This window comes from Montipora foliosa, chromosome 9 (assembly GCF_036669935.1).
Source record: "Montipora foliosa isolate CH-2021 chromosome 9, ASM3666993v2, whole genome shotgun sequence".
NCBI classification, from domain to species: Eukaryota; Metazoa; Cnidaria; class Anthozoa; order Scleractinia; family Acroporidae; genus Montipora; species Montipora foliosa.
The window spans coordinates 42,031,443-42,048,164 of record NC_090877.1 but is presented as its reverse complement, the minus strand read 5'-3'; the positions used below and the strand labels follow the sequence as shown (position 1 = coordinate 42,048,164).

Here is a 16,722-nt window from a genome sequence, read left to right as displayed (position 1 = left end):
TTTGTATTAAGTTAATGCAGTTAATAATAATTCATATTTTCGGTGACCAACGATTTATTACTATGTTTTTCTTGTTGTCAAAGTGCGTTGAAGAACAGTCTAGGATTAATATGACGGCTAGGTATTGACAGACATAATGTGTTTATATTGCTTTAAAGAATGTTCTTTATAGTGATCCATTTCCTCCTTATAGCAAACTGACCACAAGAGAAAAAGTAGAGATCCTTCATAATCTTTGCGATTTTCGGCTTGATGTTGGAGATGTTCCAGAACTTCTAAAGGTATTGTGGTTCCTAAATCCCAAACAATTATCTTGTCCAACTCTTATTGTTACTTTGGCTTGATTAACGAATGACTTTCATTCATAGAATACATAAGATTCTAGGGATTTTATACATGTAACCTTACTCCATGCTTTCCCCAAAAGCAAATATCTTTCAGTGTTCACATTCCAACCATAATTAATTGGTAAATGTTTGTTCAAATGCTACATTAAGGGCAGGTATAAAAGTCGGCCGGATCAACTCAGATCACTGACCTCACATGGACCGAAAAACGGTTCTGTAAGCCAACACTATTCAACGTTTGCACTGATTTCACCAAGGTTGGCTTAAAGATTAGAGCTAGGGTGATTTCTCAAGACCTTATCATTTTTTCGTCAATCTCAGGTGCATGAGCGATCTGAGTTGATCTGGTCCAACTTTTGTACCTGCCTCTACATAAAGGCACAAAAAAAGTTTGTGAAACTTTTATCCAACAACCAATAGTAATTATATTCATTGAATGGTAAAAAAAATGAAATTATTGATGTTGCTGTTAAAGTTCACGCAGACTTTGCTTTGTGTGTTAAACAGGTACTGTAAGAACCTGTTTCAGGTATGTTTTAGGATGGGTGCCCGCATCGAAACTAAAAGGGTTAGTTAAATCTGGTGTGCATGGATGGCACTATTGTGAGGGCACTCGCCTCCCACCGATGTGGCCAGGGTTTGATTCCCAGACTCGGCATCATGTGGGTTGATGTTGTTGGTTCTCTACTCTGCATTGAGAGGTTTTTCTTTGGGTACTCCGGTTTCCCCTCCCCTCAAAAACCAACATTTGACTTGATTTGTGCTCCAGCACTAGTACTAGACTAGACACTTAAATGAAGTTCCTTTTCTTTCTTTTCCTTTCTTTTCCATGTCTCTCCTAAGATTAAGACTTAAAGTTTTTACTTGGGGGTCGCTTCACAAATGAATGGGTTAACAACAGTGTAGGTCCACTCAAAAACTGTCTCTTAAACAACATCTATGTCTAGACAAAAACTAAAGAACAGTTTGGTTGTGTATAGAAATTCAACTTAAAAAAACTAATTTGTTATTATCTTGATTAGGGGCTTAAATTTCTGGAATAAAATAAAGGTCTTAAATGTTAATGAGTTTCTGAGAGCCTTGAGCTGATGTTTGTGATGTGATGTTTTAATATTTGGTAATTGGGCTATTTTCTGTTCATTTTATGAAGTCTACAAACTGAATTTGTTAAGTTTGATATCCATCTTTGGTTATCAGTTTTGCTGTGACAGCAGTCTCACTCGAAACACCAAACAAGAAAGATCTTTCAAGGAACAACAACCATACAGTGCTTACTTTTGTCATGTTATGATAAATTAGAATGTACATGATATGATAAAACGAAAATAGGCAAAAAGAATTATTACTTCTTTGGAAAACTAATGAAGGTGAGTAACTTGTAATACCGTAACTTCTTGCCAATCACCCGCGCGGCACATTTTACCCACACTGGCACTTTTTTGTTGTGTGAAGAAAAGATATGCAACAGATTAACCGCACCGGCCTATAACCTGCATCCCAAAACCATAATCAAATTATCCATTAAGGCTTCAAAAGACTTACCGCTAAGCTCATCTTCTTCATAAGCAGTCACATGTAGCAGTCAAAGCAAATGCAGAGTTCTTTATTCATTTAAGTCGACATATTTTGACAAAATTAACAGTAACAAAGATTTGTACTTTTTGGGAGACTCTTGAAGATTGAAAAAAGATGATTAGACTGGTAATTGATGAAATCTGTAACTACCTGTAAATACAGTTGCCTTTCCGATTGTTAATCGTTAATGACATTGTTTCAGACATTTTAAAGGCTTTATTTTGTGGCAGAAACAATTACAAGATGTTTAACTGCTAAAATGATAGTGTGATTACCTAGAATGGAATATGTGGCATAAAATTTTCATACATGTACAGTACATGTTTATTTTCTCAATGTGAACCGTCGTCGACTAGAGCAGCTACGGTGGTATAATTTATCAGACTGTGTATTGCAACAGACAAGAATTGGGTGTACCAAGTGGTAAGTACCGGCACCATGATGAAAAATACTCAAACCTTTCACTTGTTGCTTTGTCCAACACATGAGTCATGCGTTGTAACATCGGCCAAATATGGCCACCTGTAGCCTGCAAGCAAGCTGGCTTTGGAGAGCTTGTTCGCAGGCTTGGCATTTGTTTACACGTTGTCTTGAAGCACAATTAATGACAAATATACAAATAATGTTAATGTCAAATTGAGACACAAGCCCTTGATTGAGAAACTGTGATTTGAAAATCACACCGTCACTGATTAGTTGCGACCTACATGGTAATCAAAGTTGTTGCATGGCCCGCACCTTCCTATTACTGCAGTGATCCTTATTTAATGCAAAATTAATAGATTACTCGCAAGGTAATTATCATAGATACTTTAAGGTTTGTATTACACAGAAAACAATGTAATTAAAAGCCAGCAGCAGGAAAATGTCACCTGTCCAGCAGTTTGTAATAAAAGAAATCCACAGTGATGACCAGCTTTTTGCTCCTAGAATAAAATGAAATCACTTAACATTTAAAACTCTCCAGACAAACAAAAATGAAAAATGTCCTTTCCGAGATTGGCAGTATCTAGAAATGCCCAAAATTTTGATTCAGGAAAGAGTTGTTTTTTTAGTTACTTGTTTTTTACATTTTGTACTTTACATAAAAGAGTTTAATTATAAAGACAACAAAGGGCACTTCCCATTTGACAGAACTGACCGGCCAGACCAGGCATTTGGAAAGGCTAACTCTACAATGCCTTCAAAATTAACGTACTTGGAGGATGATATATTCCCCTCCAGAAGAATGTGAGGAATATCATGCAAGTGTTCCTTCAAATTGTTGCATTTTCGTAGCAAACTGACAGGTCTGGCCGGCCAATGCTGACAAAAGGAAAGCACCCAAATAAAGATCCCATCATCAAATCTTTTGTGACATTCAGTAACATGTTTTGCTTTTGCTTTGCCAATATTCTTTAGTTGCCTCCAAATCTACTAAACTCGGACATCATCTAAATCTGGCACCTGTGTAAATTTTATTATGCAGCTGCCAAAAATTACAAAAACCTGTTTTCTAAAGTGGTTCCAAGGACGCTTCCAGCCTTAATTTTTTGGCAATTCGGACAGCAAGTTGGGTCTGAGAAGTGAGGATGAGAATTAGCTGTGCAAGTCAAAACTCGCTTTTTTCACCAATCCCATAATACAGTTCATTTTGGGGGCTTATTTGCATTAAAATAATGGATATCCAGTTCACTGGAGCATGATACAGTCCCAAGAATAATTAACTTGTATTGTTTTTATGTAAAGAATTCCCCAAAATGTATTGCAAATAGTCAATTAGATAATTATTATGTCCTCTCTTGATACTGCAAAGTAAATCAAGTATTCTCTCCAATGAGCAATGACTGATCATTATAGGGTTACAACGTATCTTTTCAAATTTTTTGCCGAATTTTTACTCTAATTAAAACAAAAGATTAACCATCAGGGATGGCACTAGGATTTTTCAATCTGGGTCCTGGGACCCGCATGTTCGGCCAAATTGGGGTCCCAAGCATTTTTTGGGGGTCCCAAAATCTTGGTGACCCTCTGCGAGAAAAAAAGTATGTTTTAAATTATGAGAAAAAGAGAGTAACCACCTTGGAATTAATATTGACGCATATGCATAGGAACGGCCGAGAAAGGCTTTTTCTAGAGCCGTTACATTCATTCCTGGACAAGAACACTGTTAATGAAAGAGCACCCTTTCCAAGGGTTTAAGCATCACTGGTTTCCTCCCTTAGGAGCAATGAACAGTGATGTCTTTTGCTATATTTTTGCATTCAATGACTTGCAGAGTACATTCCTCTGAAGAAGACGGCAGAAGGCGGTCGAAAATTTAGTTTTAACCTTTTTAGATGTTTTAAACCCCATTTCTTAGAACTTCAATTATGATCACAGATCGCTCCAACAGTTTTACAAACAACAGAATATACTGACAAATCAAAGCAAGTTGTGTGTTATTTAAGTCAGTGCCTTGCGTCCTGGGACGCATTAAAATTTCGATCATGCATTTTTTGGATTTTATTTGCGTAAAAATGCACGATTTCTGCGTTAACGCGATCCCTGACCATGCTTAAATACAAAACATTAGAGGATGCTCTTTGCATTTAAAGTACTCATTTGGAAAATTCTCTCTCGCAAGAATTCAACAAATTGCATCTCTGAGCTTTCACAGTGTCCAAAAACTTCTTGGAGGTAACACTATCTTTATTTTAATAGGGTCCATAGTAACTGTAACAGGCAAAGGCTGTTGTCTCGTTTATGGTCCTGTAGAATTCTGCCCAGACTACAACAATGGGAACTCTTGCCCTGCGCTTTTCAAATAGTTTGTAGAATCTTTAACGTCCCACAGGGATTATGAGTTTGTGAACAAGTTAGGGTTGTGAGATGGTTTATACTCCTTATCTGGGTAGACTTGAAAGTATACAGTAACTATTCGCAGATATAAAGTGGTGATGTTCAGTAAATTTGAAAGTGCAGCCCAGAGCCATGTCAAAAATGACAAAGCCTCTAACTTAAAGTTAAAGTGAACACTTAACTTTCTTTGTACATGCAGAATTTCTAATACATATTTGCTTCTATAATTCACTCTCAATAAAACACTTTCAAATCTGCTTTCTACATAATTTATCAAATGTATTTTCAATATTAAATAGAATAGACGTGCTCGAGAAATTCTTTCACGTACATGTTAACTAAACAGTGCTTTTGTTAAATCCTTTCTTTTAAAAAAGTGCTAAACTGTTTGAAGTACAAGTGACTGACATATTACTTTTTGCAGGGTTTAGATGCAGACAGTTTGCGTGTTGAACCACTGGGATTTGATGCAGAAGGCAGGACTTTCTGGTACTTCTATGGAACTAGATTATATCGAGAGGAAAAACCAGCACAAACAGATAACAAAGCCAACAAGAAGTCTAAGAAAAAGAAGAAGCTAGAAGCTAAAAATAAGAAGAAAAGGGGAAAAGTCAAGAAGAAGAAGAGGACCAAAGGATCTTCATCAGACTCTGATGGCACATCTGAATCCAGGTAAAATTAATATCTGATCTGATGTGATGTTCTTTAGTGAAACAATTTGAGAATTTTCTTTTTCACAACAACAATCATTTATTTTGCATGGTAGGAGCATGGTATTCAGGATACATATAGAGTGTACTGTATAATTATGGTAATTTTGTACAATGTAAATCCATATACAGTTCAAAATTTATGGTATGCTTCCCTTGGTCAGGGTTTTTTTTTAATATGAAGGTGGTAGCTGGTTTGTGGCAAGTACATTGTAGCCATCTTGTCATTGTCAAAATGAATGGATATCTTAAAAGGTCTGAAAGAATCTTAATTGACCATCTTAATTAAAATCCTAAATCACTTCAGTTTAGGGGAAAAACTACATGTAGCTGACTGTTGGTACATGTTATTATTGAAACCATTCTTATTGGTGTTCTTCATTAAAATTGCAGATGACCATTGTGTAATTTAGGATTATACTCAGTCTGGTTAACCCATGGACAGGGGTTCCCCATTGATGAGCAAAATCATCTGGTGTTAGACAGAGAAAAATACTAAGTACAGGCCTTCTGATAGGGTGCGATTAAAAAATGCAAATTATGCGATTTTTTCAGGGCAGATTGTGCGATTAGAAAGGCAAATTATGCGATAAATAATGTAAATTATGCGATTTTTTTCTCAGCAATTTTAAGCTTGTTTTATAAGGTTTCAGGTTAAGAAAAACACTTTTTTGCTGCCCTAAAGACATTTTGAACACAAAGGAACAGTAATTATGTATCTTGATCGACATTAGTTGGGATAAATTTAAAAAATGAGGTCTTCTGCACTACCGGTGCACCACGTTAAAAGTTGAAAGGACACAGCTAACATGCCAAATGAATGATCAAGGTGCTTGTCAACCACGAACTTCCAAAGATGGTCAATCACAATAGGGCCATACCCCCATTCATACGAGAGAAAATAAGCCGGGGCTTTCTCTGGCTGCGGCTTACATAAGACTCGAATGTTCACCCCGTATAAATGGTACAAAATCTACGTTCACGTCTTTTTCAAGCCGCGGCTTATATTGACCTGGGAATAGATATTCGTATAAATAGTTCCTTTTGCGTATTTTGTACACCGTGGCCAGAGTAAGCCGCGGCTTATTTTCTCTCGTATAAACGGCCCTAATATTGCACGATGAGAAAAACATTAGTCCATCGTCCATGTGGACCGTTCCTGTGAGGTACCGTATTTACCCGTGTATAAGTCAACCTTTTATGGCCTCAAAAGAAGCTCCAAAAATCGCCCTCGACTTATACACGGGTCAAAGATTTTGAGCCAAGTTCCAGCTAAGTAATTTATTCAAAATTAACATAATAATGTTGTCTTGGGCATAACAAATGCAGTGGGCAAAAGCCGACAAAAGACTTCAAAACGAATGTAAGTAATTCCAGTTGAAATGAAAAAGGATTTGTCCGACTCTAAATGTTGAAGATACTGACGAGCACAGATACGAAAGAGACACTGGAAATTTTCATTTTCCAAAGGCGGAAAGCTCTAAAAGGCATTTCTGTTTCTTCAAATAAAACACGATCGTTCAATGGCTTAGTAACCTGGTGCAATACCTCTTGTTTGCGTGCAAGCATCGTTACTTGTGTTGCGTGAAAAAGCTGGTTGGTAATCTTTATACAAACCTGGCTGACTTAAATGCTTTTGCAAACTTCGTATTGTTTGGTTTACATGTATGAGTTTTGCTTTGTTTGTCATTTGAGAAATTATAAGTCAAGGAACAATTAAACCTAGCAGATTTTCTCATCGTTCGCAAGTTATTTTCAAGGATTGACTCTTGCTTAGCCCTTGCTATAGCCCTTTATCCTTGAACAACGAAACAGGTTAGTTTGAGGTTTACATGTTTGATTTTCTGAGAACTTTTTCAAAACTCAAGGACAAAATGCCCGCATATACAATAGATGCTGAACCACAAAACTATTAAGCACTTGAGGCCCTTATTTTTTTGTGTATCCACATTTCCAGAAATCGAAGAATGCAAGATTAGTGTCCCATCAACATTTAACAAAGAAATTGCTTTTTTTGCCATCAAAAATGGGGGTCGACTTATACACGGGATCGACTTATACACAGGTAAATACGGCACTTTCTTGCTCGATCGTGAGCTGTCAGATTGGGCGGAAGGTGGGAACTTCCTTCTTCGTCGAAGAAAAAGCGGGGGTTTTCACAACAAACTTATCCATGAGTAAGTTTTTATCATTTTTCAACGAAAGAAACTACATTTTGCCGAAAAACTTACAACTTCGCTTATTTTTCACAAATCTCTTCTCTAAGAGAAGGCAACTGTGTCATCATTTCAGTGGTGTGTACATGTATGTGCCTGTTTGTGTTGCACCAATAGAAGGAGACTCGTACCAGGTCTCCGACATGCAAAATATAGGATTTTTAGCCTTTTTCCAAGATAAATCATCTTAAAAATGGTGTATTTATGCAGGAATTTCTAAGAAACGTGTTGATTTATGTTTCATTTTATGAATTTTGTGCGTCCTTTTGTGAATTATGCGATTTTTCGTGAATTGTGCGATCGGATGCGATTTGAGGTCGATTGTGTGAAATCGCACCATTGCGTAATATCAGAAGGCCTGTAAGTATGGCCTGTTTAGGCCGGCTTGGGACTCAAAGGGTTAACCAGCTTTATCAAAGTTTAAATCTTGGATATTGCATTTCTAGTGTTTTGATTGGCTCACTCAATCGTATTTTAATGAATGTATATACTTTATGACCTTGTATGGAAACTGATTGTGCCAATGTCTTTTGCAAAAAGTGAAACAGTTACAGTTAAATCATGGAATTTAATCAAACAATCATTATCAGATCACTATCTGAGTGGTAATAATGCCATTAGAAAACAGATCTTGATCGTTTCTCGCCACTTGGATCCAAAAAAAATTGTTACATGATCTGAAAAATATATATTTATTATGCTCTATAATAATGTTCCAGGGAAATATGTGTAGGATTTACAATGGCTCATTTACAGTTGAACAGCTCACTACTCCAGCACCCCCCCCCCTCCCCCCCTCACTCCCACTCTCCTTAAAATATTCCTACATGTAGGTCCGCCACTGAACATTCCTGTGCAGTGGTTTCATTAAGTACCAACAGACGATGAAAAGTTTCTCAGCTGCTTCACTCAGAGACGTCACCTACAGTTTTCCCTAAATTGAAAAAAATTAAAGACAGATTCTGTTAAACCTAAGATTAAAACTCACTTTGACAATGACAACATGTATGAAGTTGTCCTAAACGTGGTCATCAATGTTACTTTTGAAATGTGTCGTTTGACAGGGAACTTTTAAAAATGGCACGCCCCAGACACCCCTAGATATAGGTGCCAATAGGCCCCTTGTTGATTCAGTTGGTGATTCCACCCAAAACAAACCCCTACAGTACGTGGAAAATGAATTGTTAATTTTCTCAGCCGGATGGTACTACGAAAATCACCGATCTGTGGAATTGGTCCGAATTACGGAGTCACTGCCCCGTCCACTTTCGCTTGTAAATAGTTCAGAGTCTTGAGAGGTGTTGTGTTCGAAACTACTTTCCTAGGCCAGAAACAGATCTTTCTTGCACTCAAAGTAACGGTGAGTCCTTGGTTGCAGTTGCAGCCTCTTTGCTGGACAAGAACAATTTTATCCATAATTTGGGGTAACCATGCATTTTTCAGCGATAATTAAGCTTCAATTTGGCAAAGAACGCCATACATTGCTTTGTATTTCAAAGCTTTTTACAAATATTGCTGATTAATTATCTTTGAAAAATGCGTGGTTACTGCCAATTTTCTTTTTGGATTTCAATAACACTTGTTAAGATCTGCTTTTCCCGCATATTCAGTAAACCGTGCCAAAATACCTTTGAATTAGTAGGTACTGTCCTTTATTGTTTGTATTCCGAGACACAAGTGATGTTGAAGTTGTGGAAAAAGTGCAAGGGGACACTTCGTGATGCTTATTGAAATCTGCATGCATCTAATTAGGGTCAATTCTAGGCATAAGCTTAGGGTGTAACTTAAGGACGGTGCCGACAAATTAAAGATATTTTGACTCTATTTTGTGTGATTATGCAGGAAATGTAGATCTTATTAAGTGTTATTGAAATCCAAAAAGAAAATTGGGGGTAGCCACGCATTTTTCGAAGATAATTAATCAACAATATTTGTAAAAAGCTTTAAAATACAGAGCAATGTATGGCGTTCTTTCTCAAATTGAAGCGCAAGTATCTCTTAAAAATGCATGGTTACCCCCAATTTTCTTTTTGGATACCAAGTACTTACTAAGATCTACTTTCCCGGGATAGTTTTAAACTGCTCAAAAATATCCCAGTATTAGTAAGCATCGGTGATAGGAAATCCGAGTATCTGGAGATGCGCAGTACGTATGTGCAATAACAATAGTAGGCACCGTCCTTAACATTTTGAAATTTGCCCTTTTTTTAGCAGTGAGCATCCAAGTAGTGATTATTCTGATGACGATGAAGATGAAAATGATGAAGAACAGGACGTAGGATCTGACGACAAAGAAGGTGAAGAGAAAAAGGAGAGGCCGCTGTGGACTGTGGTCTGTTCTAAAGAGGAGGAATGGCAACAACTTGCGGAGTCATTCAAGAAAAGCAAGCACAAAGACGAAAAGATGCTGTATGAAACACTCAGTGTCGATTTTGTTCCAGAGATTGGCAAAATGATTGAAGCTAAGGTAAAGGTGTTTTACAATAAATTATCATTATTGTTTTGATTCTGGATCTGTTAAGGATATTAAACCATTTACCTAACCTAACTAGGCAACAAAAACAACAACAATTAGGGTGCGTTCAATATTGACTGTATTCCGGATAGGAATGCATAGAATAGAGATGACAAAATTTAATCCTTCATTTTTACAGAGATTCACATTAAATTTGTCAAACACCTGCTAAAATGTTATTTTAAACCCATCTTTATTATCCTTGTTGCTTCAAAACGCCAGGCATACCGTTTTAAATCATCACTCCATGTATTCTTTTTTCCGAAGTAGGGTTAATCGAATGCACACTTGTTTATTAACATAAATTATTTGGAAACATGACTGACCTGCAAGTGGCAACAGCTAATCTAAGCGGGCCAGACTTACAACTTACTTAAGGATGAATTATTGTAGCAGCAAACGAAGGCAATAAGAGCAGTGCTTGTCAAAGAAATTAGGGCAGATGGCACCAAACAGCAAGATAGTTAAAATTTAAACCCTTATGACTACTTAACTAGTCGCACATGTGCTTTCTTTACTATCGTGAGCATTTCAATATAGTCAATGGCACGTATGTCTGCCATGGCTTTTACTGGATCTCACCAGGAGTTGGAAAAAGTTAATGCATCTTGGTTACGGGCTTTGGATGTGTTTGAATAACTGCTGAATTTTGAGCGACATTTTCAACCACCTGGAAGGTCCTCAAACCTCTCTGTTAATTCAGTTTGACTTGAAAGGTCCCCAGAATTTTTATTGGTCAATCTCAACGTTTTGAAGTTTTGAAAGAAACACTTGCCTTAAATGATTACAACATTACTGTATTCCTATCCAACCTCGTCCCTCAAAAAAACAGTATCAGCATCTGAATAATTTTATGCTTTTTTTGTCATAATAATAATAATAATAATAATAATGATAATAATAATACAAGTGTCAATACTTTACAAAAGTAAAAAAATGATAATAATGATACTCACTTAAATGTTAAAAATAAATAAATAAAATAAATAAATAAATAAATAAGAAAGTATTACAAATCAAAAATATTTACGGTAAAGATAAGTTTCAAGAGAAGCTTTAAAAGAGTTAACTGAGGGACTGTACTGAATATCTAGTGGCAAAGAGTTCCAGAGTCTAGGGGCTGCTGCACTAAAGGCTCTATCACCATAATGTTTAGCTTCAAGTTCTTATCAGCGGAACGAAGTTTGCGCGTTGGTTTGTATTTTGCTTAAATTTCAGATATTTAGTCTGGAGCCTGATTATTTAATGCCTTGTATGTAATTGATAAAATCCCAGGACACTGGGATTTTCCGGGATCACTTGGCTCCAGTTGTTCAAAAGGCCGGATAATTTTATCCAGTGGATTTATAAGTCAGTATCCAGAGTAAAAAAATATTCTTCACGTTAAACATTGTCCATGATTTTCTTGTAAACCGTTCAGCTTGACGTGCTTACGGTGTGTATATTCACAGTTACGAGTGAAATACTGAAATCTTTGCAGAGATTGAAACTTTTGCATAGATAAAGTTATTAGATGTTTTGTCACAATAATTCTCAATACAAGGTTGTCAGAAAGTTTCCCAGTAGACTGCCAAGACAACAAGGAAGAAGGAGGGGTTTTTTGCTGGCGTCTTGTCAGTAATAATCAATGATGAGTGAGGCTCCAGCACTTGGCTAAGTAGCCTGACTTCTGGCTGTTATACACAATTGTGGTCTCATTCACACAGAAGCCCTTCCAGCTAATCCTGCCAAGCCGACCACATGCTGGAAAGGTCAGACCAGAACACCGGGAACACTGTCCCCTACTCTTTTCGAATAGTGTGTGGGATCTTTAACGTCCCACAGAGTTAATGAACAAGGGTTGTGAGACGGGACCTCAGGCTTATAGTCCTTATCCGAGAAGACTAGAGAGTCTAACCATTTGCAGATGTAATTACAAAGGCAGCACTTTCTCCTCAGTCATTTAAAGACCCTGAGTGTTGGTCCGGCCGGAGTTGAACTCACGACCTCCCGCGTGAAAGCCCGGTGCGCGATGATGTGAGAAACACCTAAAGAGATTATATGATGAAATAAGATAAAAAGACTTGTGCTTTAAAAAGAAACGATAAGGTACATATAATAACGAGAGAGTTGTTGTAATCCTTGAAACCACAAAACATGGGCCTTTAAAGTCCTTGAAAGTTTGGTCTGAAAAATAGAACTGACCCTGGAATTAGGAGCCAAACCATTTTGAAATGTTGTCATTTTGAATGCAGGATAAAGCCATAAGAAAGAAATTGCTTATGGAGATGGCACCACGTAGAGCATCCGACAGAATAGCATCCAAAGTACATGTCAGAGAAGAAGAGGAACTGCAGGAAGAAAGTGAAAAACAACGAGAAAAGGAAAGACTGGCAGAGGAAAGAAAAAAAGAAGAGGAAGAGAAACAACGAGAGAAACAGCAACAAGCTGAGAAAAGACAACAAGGTTGGTCTAAAGACTTGCAATTGTCATAGCATGTTTGACCTCGTATAACAATCTCTTTTTTTGTCTTAGTTATTATTCACTTTTTGCAGACTGGTCTTTTGCCAATTTTCTTCCTCACAGCAGGGTCCTCTGCGTTCTTTCTCTTAAATACGGAGAAGCACTATCAAAGGGGTCACTTCACGCTCTGCTTGTGCGCATTCATTCAAGCTGCAAAATGTGATAAATCCAAGATGACGATCAACAAGCAGAAAAACAGGAACGGGAACCCCTAAAAGATATTTCCAGGGCGAGAAAAGTGACTAGGGGTTTAAAAAAATAACTGCTGATAAAACAGCTTATAACATATCACGGGCACATGGCCGTTAGGAGATTTTTTTATTGCACAAATTATCACGGAGCTCAGTATACGTTCACCGCATCTTCCTGAGGTACCACGCCTTCTTTGTTGCGTCGTTTTGTTTAAATTTCACATTTGAATTACTCTTCCCAACTTCCTACAATTGTAGCTCCCTAATTCCAAGCTCTTCTTAGTAGTTCCTATACGGCATGTCTTTTTTCCTCCTGCAGAGAGAGCTAGACGTGCCCGGATGCGAGAAGAAAGACAATGGCTGATGGCTAATGGGGAATTTGTCCCTGAAGAACTGAAAATGAGCCTTGGAAAAGAAGAAGAAAACACCGACTATGACACAGAAAGAAGACCCAGTTCACGCAACAAACAAGTCGATGAAGACATCTGTTTAGACGACAGAGATGAAGACCTTTACACTGGAATGTATAAAGGTTGGCTCACATAATTAGAAACGTGATGTGGATCAGTAGATAGTTGGAGGTCGCTGGATCGAACTTCTGTGAATGGCAAATGTGAAAATTTTGAGATGGTAATATAAGTTCGGAACGTTAACATACTTTTCGTTTGAATGAAAATTCCATTGTTTCACCATATAAAGGCTTTGAACTTAATGCGGCTTTATTAACCATGCAGACTCTATGGTTTTTTTAAGTTTTTCGATCCATCTTTGTGGCGTAACGAGTGAAAGGGTCTCATCCGGCGTTGTGATTGGAGAAATTTGTCCTCCAACTGACACCGCGAATGTGATTGGTGGCAAATTGAAAATGAAATTCAGAGTTCGCTTATTTGTATAGAAGCAGTTACCTTTCTTTCAAAAAATGGGCTGTACTAGGTTATGAAGGGGCGTCATTCGAAACTAAATCTGTTATTTGGTTTGGTCGATTCTAGTTTTGGATGCCTTGAAAAAGCATAACAACGCATGGCCATTTTTGGAACCTGTGGAAGAATCTTACGCACCTCAGTACTATGAGATTATAGAGGTAAGCCGAGCGCTTTAAATGTAAAATATCGATTGAAATGTGAAGAATCAATAAATGAAAGATATAAATTTTAAATTCATTCCTCTGAGAGTAGCCGTGGTATTTCTTTTCTTCAGGAACCTATGGATTTGTCAACTATTGAACAAAAGCTTGATGACAGCAAATATAAGAGCTTAAGTGAGGTAAGAATGGTTATTGTTTGCTAGTAAGGGTGTACCAGACCTCAAAATATTTTTTCACCGCGAGAGGCTCCGGTCGATGTTTACTTAGGATACCTTGTGCCGCCAGCGTAGACATTTGTTATTCTCTTGTTCCTTTGCAAACATGACCACCCGATTGTTTAGGGACTAATTCAAAGGTATTTTTGCGCGGTTACCGAATATGAAGGGAAAAGCAGATCTTAACAAGTGTTATTGAAATCCAAAAAGAGAATTGGGGGTAACCACGCATTTTTCGAGGATTATCAATCGGCAATATTTGTAAAAAGCTTTAAAATACAAAGCAATGTATGAAGTTCTTTGCCAAATTGAAGCTTGATTATCTCTAAAAAATGCACAGTTTCCCCCAATTTTCGTTTTGGATACCAAGAGCACTTACTAAGTTCTGCTTTCTCCGCATAGTTTTGAACCGCGCAAAAATATCCCTGTAGTAATAAGCACCGCCGATAGGAAATCCGAGTATCTCGAGATGCGCAGAACGTATGCGCAATAACAATAGTAGGCACCGATCTTAAATAACGCACCGCGTATATCGTTCGGTATCTTGTGATGTCGGGTACAGTAGAGAGTTTAAAAAACGGCTACGGCAGGCACAACGTCACAATACATAATATCGTTGGTTAAAAGAGGAAAAATAGTAGTACTGCACGAGTGGCACGCTTTTAGCACGTCTTTTTGCAGTACGTTGCATAACAACGACGTGAAATCACCAAATTTGAGACTTTGAAGACAACGTGATCATTCAAATGCGACCCTCTCATTCTTTACTTTTACTCAGAAACCGCTCATACCAGTTTAGTTTTAGTGCAAAGTTATATTTTGAGATGACGTTTTCGTCACCGTCTCCGTCCCCGCTGTATCACGAACGGTGGGTGGCGTCTTTCATTTTTTCCCCGAGTATTTCCGAGTCATCATCGTTAACCGTCGTTGGCACTTACCATTTCCTTCGTTACAATTACGAGGCCACATTAGTCGCACTTGCGTCCGATACCCAACGCGACGTGTCCCGTTGAGTCTGGGCGTTTTCTATCTATATCCGACACTCGGACAGTAAGGGAATTGTTAGGCTCACTAAGTTAAGGTGAAGGCAGCTGTTAATCGTTACTCGAGGAGAGTTTCGGGGACACTTTTTTACTTTAAGACTGTATTCTTCAGTGGACACCAGTAAAGTTGGGAAGAGGAGAAAGGGGACCCTCGATGGCGCTAATTGAAGGCAATTGCAACTAATTAAGGCCAACGTTTGCTTCAACATGCATTCAACACTTTGTTGAACTAAATGTTCGGTGCGTTTGAACAGGTCGTCCAACAATGTCGAAAGCGTAAAAAGAGTTGAAAGCGTGTTGAATTAGGTTTCAATCGGATTAAACTTTCATTCAACATCAGTCAAATATGGCGGCACGTAGTTTATTTAGACGAGAGAGTCTGGTTTCTAGTTCTTAGTTTCTGGCAATCAAGGGTTCCAGGTTCTTTTGTTGGCCCAATGTTGGAACCGTTTAAACGACCTCAGCACAACTTTGTTTTTGCGTCCAACATTTGCCCAACATCCGTTCAACTTTTGTTGAACGAATGTTGGTCAAATGTTGAAACCGTTTAAATGGGTCTTTACGAGCATTTCTTGACATACCTCGAACAGATATGTCCAGAAATGTACGCAATTAGATGCACGTCGATTTTGATGAGCGTGACAAAGTGTCTCCTATTACTCCTCCCCATTTCAACAACACTGTGTGTGGGAACACATTTCTCGAGTGAAGGTAAACAGCTGCATTTACTGTACCCAAATGACAGTTCTATTGTCTACTTCCGGACACACACGTTAAACGTTCAATCTCGTCGTTTTATAATTTATCTCCTCTCTTTAAGTATCACAAATGAAAAAAAATCGCATATGCTATAACTCCGAAGAGTTTCAGCCGTTTGTGACATCCTCTGAGACCTCTCTCTCTCGCGCCGTCGTGGATCAAATGATTGCTTGTTTTTGAATGTGTATTGGGATCCTCTACTCCAACAAAAATAACTTTAATTATAAGCCACAGGAGGTAATGTTTACAATCGACTTTGTTTGCATTTTTTTTCCCGAAGCGTTTGTAATCCAAACTAATGAATGTCAGAATTTTTTATTTTTGCAGTCAAATTTCCAATGCGCCTCCATATTTTGACGTGGTTTGGTTGCTCAATTGTTATTATACAAATGCTCTTTGTGTTACAACGATAGAGTAATTACTTTGGCCAATCAAAAAGGACGGAGACAATCCAGTAAGCCAATCAAAACTCGAAGTAATTGCATGTAGCCGACACACAAAGCGCGGGAAAATGTGCACGCGTGAGCGACGATTGGTTTTGGTTTCACTTCTGTTTGGTTGGAAAACTTGGCTCGAGAACTTTGAACCAAGGTCCAACGTTCGTAATGAGCGCCATTTTGAAAAAGAGAGCCAGGAGACTACCATTTTATACTGTCCTCCTCTCACTCAGGCCTCGCTATCCAAGATGTCGGCCAAAACAAAAATACGCCGGCCTTGCAGGCTACAAAAAAACTGAGAAAGCGAT

The 16,722-nt window shown here is 37.9% G+C and overlaps 1 protein-coding gene across 1 annotated transcript in view; it reads left to right on the top strand.

Moving 5' to 3' along the window:
* The window catches only part of LOC137970234 (chromatin remodeling regulator CECR2-like), a 29,553-nt gene that overhangs the window by 2,678 nt on the left and 10,153 nt on the right, over positions 1–16,722 (top strand). The window contains exons 5-11 of the mRNA XM_068816753.1: positions 194–281; positions 5,167–5,414; positions 9,880–10,135; positions 12,418–12,628; positions 13,196–13,408; positions 13,866–13,957; positions 14,074–14,139. Coding sequence (XP_068672854.1) covers positions 194–281; positions 5,167–5,414; positions 9,880–10,135; positions 12,418–12,628; positions 13,196–13,408; positions 13,866–13,957; positions 14,074–14,139 — 1,174 coding nt within the window. The remainder of the gene's footprint in view (positions 1–193; positions 282–5,166; positions 5,415–9,879; positions 10,136–12,417; positions 12,629–13,195; positions 13,409–13,865; positions 13,958–14,073; positions 14,140–16,722) is intronic.